Below are 12,804 nucleotides of genomic sequence, written 5' to 3' on the forward strand. Positions count from 1 at the left end.
AACGCTCCGGACGCGTTCATGGACCTCATGAACCGCGTGTGCAGGCCGATGCTGGATCGGTCTGTGATAGTATTTATAGACGATATCTTGGTGTATTCCAAGACTCAGGAGCAACATGAGGAGCACCTGAGAGAGTTGCAAGAGGTTTTGAGGAAGGAGAGACTTTTCACGAAGTTCTCTAAGTGTGAGTTTTGGTTGCGCGAGGTGCAGTTCCTTGGTCACCTCGTCAACCATGAGGTTATTTTGGTAGATCCGGCCAAAATTGAGGTCGTGATGCAGTGGGAGGTTCCGAAGTCTCCATCCGAGATTCGGAGTTTCCTAGGATTTACAGGGTATTACCGGAGATTCATCCAGGAGTTCTCCAAGATAGCAGTACCGCTCACCCGACTGACCAAGAAGTCGGTAGCGTTTTGTTGGGGGCCTGAGCAGCAGGTAGCGTTTGAGACCCTCAGGCAGAGATTGTGCAATGCACCGATTCTTACCCTGCCAGAGGGAGTAGAGGATTTCGTAGTCTACTGTGATGCCTCGATCACAGGTATCGGAGCAGTGTTGATGCAGCGAGGTCGTGTGATAGCTTATGCCTCAAGACTGTTGAAGCCTCACGAGGCTAATTATCCTATGCATGATTTAGAGCTGGGGGCAGTGGTGTTTGCCCTCAAGATTTAGAGACATTACCTTTATGGGGTCCGTTGTACCATTTACACGGATCACAAGAGCTTGACGTATCTCATGGATCAGCCGAATCTGAACATGAGACAGAGGCGATCGTTAGATGTGTTGAAGGATTACGACTGTGAGATCCTTTATCACCCTGGGAAAGCCAACGTAGTGGCTGACGCCTTGAGCCGCAAGGCAGTAGCGGCCCCGATCAGAGACATTTGTTTGAGGATGACAATGATTGCTCCATTATTGGTGCAAATTAAGGAGGCACAGGTAGAAGGCCTCAAGGAGAGAGACAGAAGTGTGAAAGGATCATGGGTCGAGTAGCTTCTTTTGACTATGATAAAAGAGGATTGTTGACCCTTCACAGGAGAGTTTGGGTGCTGTACTGGGGCGGAGTACGACAAGTGTTAATGGATGAGGCCCATAAGTCTCGATTTCCCATTCATCCAGGGGCTACGAAGATGTATAGAGATCTTCGACCCTATTATTGGTGGCCCTGCATGAAGCGGGATGTTGCCTGGTATGTGGAGAGGTGCCTGACCTGCAAGAAGGATAAGGCATAACACCAGAGACCTCAAGGCAAGATGCAGCCGTTAGACATTCCGGTGTGGAAATGGGAAAACATTACCATGGATTTCATCATGAAGCTTCCCAGGACTGCGCGTGGAGTGGATTCTATATGGGTTATTGTGGATCGTTTGACGAAGAGTGCTCATTTTATTACGATCCAGGAGAGCATATCACCAGAAAAGTTAGCTGATATTTATGTGAGGGAGGTGGTGGCATGTCATGGAGTGCCTGTTTCAGTGGTGTCAGACCGAGATGTTCGTTTTACTTCCAGATTTTGGAAGCGGTTTCACGATGAGATGGGTACTCGTCTCCATTATAGCACCGATTTCCATCCTCAGACGGACGGATAGAGCGAGAGAACGATTTAGACCCTCGAGCACATGCTGCGGGCATGTGTTCTAGACTTCGGTGGCAGTTGGGATACGTACCTTCCGTTAGCGGAATTTTCGTATAACAACAGTTACCACGCGAGTATCGATCGACCTACTTTCGAAATGCTCTATGGGAGGAAGTGCAGGACCCCGATTTGTTGGGGCGAGGTCGGTCAGCGAGTCATTGGAATTACCGAGGTGGTGCTCTAGACGATAGAATTGATCCAACAGGTTCGTGGCAGACTGCAGACTGCGCAGAGCCGACAAAAGAGTTACGCCGATAGGAGGCGTTCAGATTTGGAGTTCCAGGTGGGCGATATGGTCCTCCTGAAGGTATCTCCCTGGAAGGGTGTTATCAGGTTTCGGAAGAGGGGCAAACTGGGCCCCAGGTTCATTGGTCCTTTTAGGGTTTTGGACAGGGTGGGTCGGGTTGCTTATCGGTCGGATCTTCCATAAGAGCTTAGCCATATCCATAACACTTTCCATGTTTCTCAGCTGAGGAAGTGTTTGGTGGACGAGTCGGCAATAGTCCCCATTGAGGATATTCAGGTTGATTGAAGCCTGAATTATGTCGAGAAGCCAGTTGCGATCTTGGATCGGAAGGTGAAGACCTTGAGGAACAAGGTGATTCAGTTGGTAAAGGTACAATGGCAGCACCGGAAGAGTTCTGAGTGGACGTGGGAGTCCGAGGAGGAGATGCGGGGGCATTACCCCAAGTTGTTCTTAGATTCAGCAGCAACAGACTTCGAGGACGAAGTCTGAGACAAGTGGGGGAGGGTTGTAACACCCCAATTCTGGTATGATATTTATATTTTATTTATTGTTATTTTTCTTCAAGTTTTAAGGGGGGACTCGACGAGTCGGTAGCTGGACTCGTCGAGTAGGGTCGCGATTTCGAGCACGTTTAAGTTGGCGACTCGACGAGTCCATATTCCGGACTCGGCCAGTAGAGTCGCGAGTCCCATGTGTTTCCTTTTTCGAGTTATGTCGAGTGGAACCAGTGAGTGAGAGGTGGACTTAGTGAGCTAGAGGGTTAGACTCATTCGTGGAAGAACTCGACGAGTCAATGCCCTGACTCGGTGAGTCCAAGGCCATCTTCATACTTCAAGAACAGACTCGACGAGTTGTTCATACAACTCGGCGAGTCACAGCTAGAATGATCATCTGATGAAGGAGAACTCGACGAGTTGTTCATACAACTCGGCGAGTCGAACGCAGATTGTCGGAGTGTTAGTAGTGAAGAGGAACCCATCGAGTTTGCGCCAAAACTCGACAAGGAGTAGCGAGTGGAATCAAGAATGTAAGAGTAAGGACTCGAAGAGTTGGCGACCCAACTCGACGAGTCAGGTCAACTGAATGTTGACTTTGACAGTTAGGTTGACTTGGACCAGGGGTAGGAGAGTCATTTTACCCTCAGTATTATTATTATCAATATTTGATTGATGGTGCTCATGGATATTGTAGCCGGGGTGAAACCAGAGACGGATTAGAGAGATTCCGAAGCAGTCCTTTTAGCAGCTAGGCTACGACGTGAGTTTCCTTCTAGTAGGAACGGGTCTAAGTCCACAATGCCGACCCGTTTAGTTAGTAGTAGTTTCCGAACTTCGGTCCGATGCAGTTGTCAGTGTGTCTGTTGCCTTCGTGGCTCAGACAGGATTTATGTGTTATGTGTTCTGGGCTACGGCTGTCACACCCCCAAACCAAGGATGGCGGAAACGTCCGGGGGTGGAGGACTTCATGTACAGTATCACAACAACGAATATAATAGTGCTCAAAGTAAATACAACCAACATAAATATAATTGAAAAAGTTACACCAAAGTATATGTTTACATGATTCAAAATCAATTACATTATGATGACAAAAATAAATTGTTGACGGTTTAACGTCCCATCCTCAAAGCGATGATGTTTTCCTGTTTCACTGATTTCCTGAGAATACAAGTAGTTTTGAAAAGTGTCAACAATTAAGTTGGTGAGTTCTTAAGGGTTTTGTTTGAAGTAGAAACCGTTTTCCTTGTAAAATCGATATAGTTTGATTTCCAGAAAATCCGATATTTTCTTAGTTAAGTGTGAATAGAATTATTCCTATATGATGCATTAATGAACCCTAGAATGACCCGTAGAGTTCCTCTATAATCGTCCAGCGTATATAAGTTATATAAGGTTTAAATTAGATAAAACGTTGAATATAGTGGGTCTGCCCTAGGTCCACAACCAAACAAGGAACAGGAGATGAGGCAGGCACCACTAATTCTAGGCCAATCGAGACAAATTTCTTATAAGACTCAAACATGTACGCTCAGCGATTATAGTTGAAGTCTAACAGTTCTAGATGCAATATAGTTTTAATATCATAATAACTATCTTAAGTGATCACCCAGCACTTTGTATTTGTACCCCTTTTTATATAAAAACTGGCACTTTGTATTTGTACCCCCTTTTTGTATATAAACCCGACACTTTGTATTTGTACCCCTTTTTGTATGAAAACCGGCACTTTGTATTTGTACCCCTTTTTGTATATAAACCCGACACTTTGTATTTGTACCCCTTTTTGTATGAAAACCGGCACTTTGTATTTGTACCCCTTTTTGTATATAAACCCGACACTTTGTATTTGTACCCCCCCCCTTTTTGTATAAAACCCGGTACTTTGTATTTGTACCCCCCTTTTTTGTACGAGTATGTTATATAAATGATCATAAACTATACCTATTATAGTTTATTAAAATGTTTGAAATGTATATGTACCCTAACTATACCTATTATAGTTTAGTATATTTCTTTGTGGTGTTTAAGAATCCCATTGTATGGAAGTCAAATGTATAGTACATTATAGCTATGTTTAACTTGTTTTGTCTTGTACTAATGATTATGATGGAGGATTCTTATAAATTCAGCAAGTAATTTCCTATTATATAATTATATCATAACAAGAAATACATGTAATATATGAAGTTATCAAAGTTTTAACACTTTGCTCAACATGTTACAAAGTGTTTTGATAGTTAGAAGCTGTTAATTAATTCTTAGTCTTTCAGCACCGTTTAAGAAAAATCATAGAAAAATCATACGAAGTCGAAAACTAGATCCGTAAATTCTGAGAGTTCACAAAATGTGTCTAGTTTACTCATAATTTTTATCAACATTTTTAATGATCTCAAATTTGGGTGAAAAAGTCCATAATCAGTCCGGATTGGTGTTTGAAATGATAGGCAGTTTTGTAAAATTCACCATAAATTGTAGAAAAATCGTATGGAGATGTGCAAGTAGTCATTTTAAAGCTAAGAACTTGAACTATTTGAAACTTGTACAGGTTTGAAAAATAAAATGTTTAAGTTGTCCAAAACAGTCCGTGAATGGAGTTGAACTTTTCTGATGAAGGCTGTTAGAAAATTTTAGTTATGTTCTTGGTGTTTTAACTTGTATTCCCCCCCTGAAAACTTGAGAAAACATGAAAATGTAGGGGTATGAACTCACCTTGAGTGATTTCAGTAGATAAGTGTTGAAGAAGAGAAGTGTTCAACCCAAGAACACTTGAAGAATCACTTGAAGATTCGAAGCTCTAACGCTAATATGATGGAGTTTGTGTAAGATATTCATGATTTGAGTAGAATGAAGTGAAATAATCATAAGGAGGATGAATTATGCTTACTAAGAGTGGAAGAACACTTGAAAATCAGCCTTGAATCTCGAAATTGGAGTGGGAAAAGTTTGAGAGAAAAGTGGTGTTTGATACTTAGTGAAATGAGGGCAAATGAGAGAAATGAGGAGAGAGGATGTTTGTTCCAGCTCTAAAAACATGGGAATGAGTGTAAATTGAGTGTAAGGGACATTGAAGTGACCTAAGTAAGGTGGGGAGGTGTGGTTAGTCAAAGAGTGGGTGTGGGGTGGTTGCTTGTGACATTGGATAAGGCAAAGTCAACACTCCACCTTTAATAATTCACCCATTTGATTTTTATTATTTAGATAATGATTTTCATCAAAATATGTTTAAATTATGAATATTTAGAGTTTATTATGTTAAAATATAATTTCTAGAGAAAATCCCGCTTTAAAATCACGAAAAACGGGCTTAAAATGTTAAAAATATCAAAAATGGGCTAAAAATGACAAAATCCCGAAATTTGGCCGAGGTTCGGTCTTCTGATGCTGAACCGAGAGAGAGGGAGGCAGAAACCGAGAGGGAAGAAGAGGGAGAGTCGAGACCGAGAGGTGGGAGAAGAAACCGAGAGAAGAGAAGAGAGGAAGCAGAGACCGAGAGTAGGCGAGGAGACATAGAGGGAAGCAAGGGAACCGAGAGGCGGAGCAGGGAACCGAGAGGGGAGACCCAGAGCAGAGGCTCGGTCCTCGCGTGCCACAGCCAACAGAGGCTCGGTCCTCACGTGCCACAGCCAACAGAGGCTCGGTCCTCGTCCTAAGAGGCCTCTCTTCTTGGTTTCGGTTCCTAAAGCCTATTTTTATCGTTTTCGCCCCGTTTTGAGCCGTTTTTGACCCGGTTAAGGGTCGGAATGACCCGAATGATCCCAAAAAGTTACGGGAACTTTTGAGAGAGATTTGGGAGAGATTTTTCACACTTGGAGAGATTTGGGAGAGATTTGACATTCTTGGAGAGATTTCTCATACAAAGAGATATTTGCGAGAGTTTTCACATACTTGGAGAGATTTGGGAGAGATTTGACATTCTTGGAGAGATTTCTCATACAGAAAGATATTTGAGAGAGATTTTCACATACTTGGAGAGATTTGGGAAAGATTTGACATTCTTGGAGAGATTTCTCATACAGAGAGATATTTGAGAGAGATTTCACATACTTAGAGGGATTTGGGAGAGATTTGACATTCTTGGAGAGATTTCTAATACAGAGAGTTATTGGAGAGAGATTTCACATACTTAGAGGGATTTGGGAGAGATTTGACATTCTTGGAGAGATTTCTAATACAGAGAGTTATTGGAGAGAGATTTCACATACTTAGAGGGATTTGGGAGAGATTTGACATAGAGAGAGATAGAGTGAAAACGATTGAGAGAGGTTCCATGTGGGATAGTTGTGAGTGTCCGACATCGCAATGCATGGTTCGTAAACCCTGTTAAGCCTTGTTTAAGGATCTTACATACTCCCGATGAGTATGCATCATTGTTTTATCGGTTTGGCTTGCCACTTACCGCAGTTTTTAGGTTAAAGAGATCTAGTTGTACGTACTTTTCGATTTATGATTTCTTATCAGAATAACGAGTTGTTTAGTAAATACTGAACGTAAGTCCTAGTACACAAGGGTTAGTTGAGCTGACTTGTTGACTTTATTTGACTTTGAATTGACCAGAATTTGACGATTGTCACAATGGCCTGACGTAGTATGTAGTATATGATATTACGATGATGTGTGTTATGCTAGTTGATATCTGTTTATGCTATGCTATGATCAGTTAGTTCCGGACTTCGGTCCGATGCAGTCAGTTCCGGACTTCGGTCCGATGCAGCTAGTTCCAGATATCGGTCCGATGCAGGGGACAAGGTCCCAGTCAGTTCCGGACTACGGTCCGATGCAGTTTTCGGGCTTCGATCCGATGCAGTGGGCAAGGCTCAGTACGTGTTTATATGTTATTATATGATATGTGGTAGTTTGGGGGAGCTCACTAAGCTTCGTGCTTACAGTTTCACTTTCGGTTTCAGGTACTTCCGCATGTAAGGGGAAGAGCTCGGGATGATGGCATCACACACACCACAGCTTCAGTCTTTATCTTGGGAGTTTGTTTTGATTCGTAGTTTGATTTGATACAGTTGTTTCACGACATTTTATTATGAGTTGAGATATTTGACGTATGGTTTTTATTATATGACAATCAGTATATGAGTTTTATTACTATTTAAACAAAAAATTTTGGGTCGTATTTTGGGATGTTACATACACACATTTATATACACACACAATAACATCCTACTTATAACAAACACATATAATTTCATATATATAGATAATAACATCATACTTCTTTAAATTCTCATATACTACATATATATCAAAGACACATACATTGGCATATATACACCAAATTCACATAGATTCATACAAATATCAAATATACATACATATGATAATTTTCACATAATTGATACAACTACGCATAACTTGCAATTAAACTCAAATTTTACAATAAATTGAAATAATAGAATCTGTAGTGGCAGAAATCAACGAATATGTCGCCGGAAAAATTTGTCTTCACCGGAAAATACCCTCACCCGTAAACCCAAAGAAAACACTACAAAAAACACTGAAATTGAAAAATAATTTGCAATTAATCATCAAATGCAGCTAGAAATCAAAGTTAACATACAAAGACAAAGATATATAAGAACTTCAATTTACCTTTCTTCCCGAGATAGAGGTAGAAATTGAGACTTAACCCGTTTAATTGAAGCCCTAAACACCCTTGATCCCTAATCTCACAATGTGGGGAGATATCTTGTTGGAATCAAGGAATCGATAACAGCAAAATGGGCCACCGATTGGAGCTGCGCAACGTTTTGATGGAAATAGGAAGCAAAACAGATGGAAAACAGGAAGCAAAAGAGCAGAATGTGTCCGTTTTTGTTTTTTATCTGCGATAACCTTTAGCGGCGACACTTTTAGCAGCAACAATATAGACTTTACCGGCGACATGAATCAACAACGACGATTATCTGGAGGGAAGGGTACCGCGTCTTTTTTAGACCACTATTACCGTCGACAATTTTAGACTTTTAGTGGCGACACGAATATCGCCGGTACTAGGTTTGTGCGGATAAGAGACCCCAACCGTTGGATTAGATACTCGATTGAACGGCTGAGAGAGGGTAAAAACGCGGATTTGAGTGAGAAGCCATTAGCGGCGACACAAGTACTTGCGACAAGAGCTTTTAGCGGCAACTTTACCATTTGTCGCCGCTAAAAGCCTTTGTCGCCGGTAATTGTGTCGCCGCTAAAGGCATAGTTTCTTGTAGTGATATTATATATACGCAAAGATTTTATCATTCGGTGAGAAGTCGTTGAACCATGCAAGGGGTTAACAATGTGATTTTTTTATATATTTATTATTATCAATACAAAAACCAGCAAACAAGCTATAAGTAATTTTTCCATGAAATGAAAGATTTGAAAAATCTTGGATGAAATATCAACTTGACGACTTCTTTATAAATAACGGGTTATTATGTTTTGAATAGGACCTTCTCGAAGATAAACATTAAAGTGCCTCAAATAAAATTTGAACCCCAAACGAGACAATATTAAACAATTAGTTAGAACTAACCAATATGAACTTGATTAATATATGTTTGTATTAGTTACATAATAAATCTAAAATATATTTTATATGAATATTTTACGGATCTTTGAAATGTTTGGTTTTTTTGTTTTCATATTTGGTTATAAGTAGGGAATGTCTTAGAGCAGTTATGAAATCAAAGTGATATGATAAGATTAAAAGTCCTTGTAATTAATTCGGTAACAAGAAACCAAAAACTTTCCTTTTTTGAGTATAAGATACACTCACAGGCGAGATCTAGTAATTAACAAATTTAGAAAAAAATCTAATGATCTCCGATAAATATGGGATATAGTGATATACTATTGGCTCTTCATATTCTAATTTAAAACGTTCCTATGCTTACGTATCAACAGCTTTGCAGATATTTAATCATAAGTATCTAAAAAACCAAATATTTTCCTTAAATAATAACCTTCCTATTTGCATTACAACGTTTGTTCAACTCAAAACTAACACTTCCGCGTGTATTAATATAGCCACGCAAGGACTAATCATTCATATTCGGCTTCACATTCTTCTTCTTTTAGAGATTTCATTGAAAGTCTTAATTTCTTTTTCGAAAGCAGTGGAAATCATGGCACAGGATGCAACAGGAAGTAACAAGCGTGTCCATTCTGCTTTATTGGGATATGAGGATGATGATACTGATGAATACTATCTAAATGCCGGGGAGGATGAGGATGAAGAAGAGGATGAGGCTCAAAGAGAATATTATCGAAAGAAGATCATGGAATTGTATGAGGAAAAGACGAAGATGTTTGCTCGCGAAGATGCCTTAGCCGAGCAAATTAAGTGTGAAGAAAGCAAAAAGTTGTGCAAATGTCCCACGAATAATAATGCGATGCAGCAACCTAAACCTACTACACAGATTGTGAGCAACCAGGTAACCCAGCAGTTGAAACAGTTCATCACGAATAATAAGATGAACGCAGTTGAAAGAAAAAAGCGGAAAAGTACTCCAACAGTAGAGAAGAACAAAAAGGTGGAGATTGTGAAGAACCAGATAACCCAGGAGTTGGAAGAGTTCATTACGAATAAGCTGAAGGGGACAGAAGCGAAGGCGGTGATCCAGAAAACCTTGTTCTCAAGTGATCTGAGAAAAAACCAGAACAGGTTGAGTATGCCGATGAAACAACTGAAACCCGATGAGTTCTTGAGGAAAAATGAGAAAGAAGATTTGGAGAATGGAATGGAATTGAAGGTGGGATTGTTGGGGCCAAGATTAGAGATGCATGAGAATCCGATGATGTTGAAGATGTGGCATATGAAGAAGACCAAAAACTACGTCCTCAAAACCAACTGGAACGAGTTTGTGATGGCGAATGAAAAGGATTTCAAGAATAAGGAGAACACAGAGATTCAGGTTTGGTCGTTTCGCAAAGATGAGGACTTATGCTTTGCAATTACGTTTTTGGAGAAAGATGTTGAAGGTCAAAACGACGCCACTTAATCACATACCATTAGATCAGTTCTCTAATCTTTTTCATTTAACTCTTTATTCTTGTTTATATTCAAATTTTGCTGCATTACATAGTGTTCCTGACGATTATTAAAGTTTTGACAATTTCTTATTTTGGTTTCAAGCTATTCAACGATCAAAATTTACTAATATATGCAGTTTTAAATTGATGTTAATTTGTTTATTAAATACTAATTGATAATAAGTTCAATATGTTTAATAATTAATTTGATAAAATTGATGATGATAAGTTTTGTCAAATAATAGTTAGAAAAATAATATACTTTGATGCATTAAGACTTCAAAGAATGGCTATCAGTCACGAGCGGATCTAAATTTTTTGTTTGTTGGGAGCACTAGTGATAATATATACATGGTTGGTTCGGATCTAAATATCGGGTCATGTGTAATCATGTTTAAATTATGTTGATATGTTGATATAGTTAAATTATGTTGGTTCGGATCTAAATTTGGTGTGGTTATTTTTTGTAGTTTTTTGTATTATTTTGATACAAAATTTTAACATTTGTAGAAAGGTAAATACCACAAAAGTTATTAAGTTTGTACGGAAATTCCATTTTGACAATGAATTATTTTTTGTCTCAAAATGAACATTGTGTTTACAATATGTACAATTATAAACACTTGACTGTTCAACCCGGTTGTCCAATAACGTAACATAATGATATGATATGCTGACGAATCAAAATTGAAAAAAATATATATCACAAAAGACATTAAATTTATACTTTTTTTAAATTTGACACTAAGTTTTCATTTGTTTTTCAATTTTGACACCTAATATTTTTTTTTTCCAAATTGATCATCATTTTTACCAATTTTGTTCAGTTTGATGACGTAACATTATTTTTTTTATTCCAAATCAGACATCATTTATTTGCTTCATTTGAAATAGTATAAATATTTTTTTTATATTTGTAATCGTATAAATATATTTTGTTCATTTAAAAACCATATTTTTATATAAATACAATGTTTTTTTTTATTAAAACCATAATCTAATGTATAAATATATATTAATTATTTTATAACTCTATTTTAAAACATAATATATTAATTTCTTGATTTGTTGGAAAAATTATAACAGTTTAAAATTTGAAGATTAGTATTTTAGAACTATTAAAAAAGTAAAATTCAACTTGAGGAAAAATTAAATTTGGGGTAAATTGGTCGTGAAAATAAAAATGACTTTTATTCGTCATTTAATTAAGTTCTTGGCCATATTCTTTATGTAGTTACTAACCAAAACTAAATAAACTTATAATGAATATAATGGAAATCAAGAACTATTTATAAAAAAATAAACGAAATATGTATTTTGGAAACGTGGAAATTTCATATCAGTGCATAATGAACTTCTTGGTTAAAATATCTAATTGAGACGATAGAAAAGATAATCCAATTAAGATTTATCAACTTTATAATAACAAACTAAATATGTTTTAATTATATTATAACCGTATTTTTCATTTATAATTGGGAGTTGATCCATACACAATAGTTTTTCTCCATACATAACAATTGATGCTTTAAAATATTGTATTGTACAACTGTATAATGCATGAATGGTTGTGTATGGAAAAGAAACGGTTGTGTACGAATCACTTCGCTTCATAATTACAACGCTATAAAGTTTTTCCAACAAATCAAGAAGTATATCTACAAGAACCAAAAATCATGAATATATATAACGATAGTCCCTTGGTAATTACAGCGACCATCATGTTTCCGAGAACTCATTAGTTTGTCTGATTATGCATTTACATCTCTAAACTCATTTTAAAGTTATGTATTTAATGAAAAATATGGTTATAATATAACTAATATATATTTATAAATAACATTATGGTTTGAATGAAAAAACATTGTATTTATACAAAAAATGTGGGTTTTAAAAAAATATTAATACGGTTTCAAAAGTAATATATATATATATATATATATATATATTCAAATGAAATATAAAATAATGTTCGATTTGAAGCAAAAAAATTGGAGTGTCAACATTGAAGAAAAAAAATTAAAACTTAATGGCCTAGTAACAATCCACAACAACATCATCGACCTCAGTAGGCTTGACCGTATCCTACTCCAGCGGCCTAACAACCTTTTTCTTCTCCACCACCCTAACAATAACATGTCATTTTTCTTGGACATTGCAATCTTTTGCTCTATGACTCTTCAATACCCGGGAAATGCTGATTGGTAGATGGACACCAGGTCAACTTCATATCTTTATGCTGACTCATGTATCCTCAAGTCTTTTAGCAATAAGTGCAATAATTTTTCAGTATTAGTCGATAATGGATCTCATATTCAAGTTACACACACGAATACAATCATTCTTAGCCAAAATCCATATCACACTTTATCTTTAAAAAAGGTTCTCATTACACCTCATATTATTTT

The 12,804-nt window shown here is 37.6% G+C and overlaps 1 protein-coding gene across 1 annotated transcript; it reads left to right on the forward strand.

Moving 5' to 3' along the window:
* Nucleotides 1-9,431: 9,431 nt before the first annotated feature.
* LOC145038358 (uncharacterized) lies at nucleotides 9,432-10,453 on the forward strand. Its single transcript, XM_078986745.1, has one exon. It carries the CDS (start codon nucleotides 9,490-9,492, stop codon nucleotides 10,363-10,365), a length of 876 nt encoding a protein of 291 aa, XP_078842871.1. The 5' UTR covers nucleotides 9,432-9,489; the 3' UTR covers nucleotides 10,366-10,453.
* The last annotated feature ends 2,351 nt before the right edge of the window (nucleotides 10,454-12,804 follow it).

Source organism: Lactuca saligna, chromosome 4 (genome assembly GCF_052625555.1).
Source record: "Lactuca saligna cultivar CGN05327 chromosome 4, ASM5262555v1, whole genome shotgun sequence".
Taxonomy (NCBI): Eukaryota; Viridiplantae; Streptophyta; class Magnoliopsida; order Asterales; family Asteraceae; genus Lactuca; species Lactuca saligna.

Bases quoted from the DNA above. Each gene is read 5' to 3' on its own strand.
- LOC145038358 (XM_078986745.1), top strand. From the start codon at position 9,490: ATGGCACAGGATGCAACAGGAAGTAACAAGCGTGTCCATTCTGCTTTA.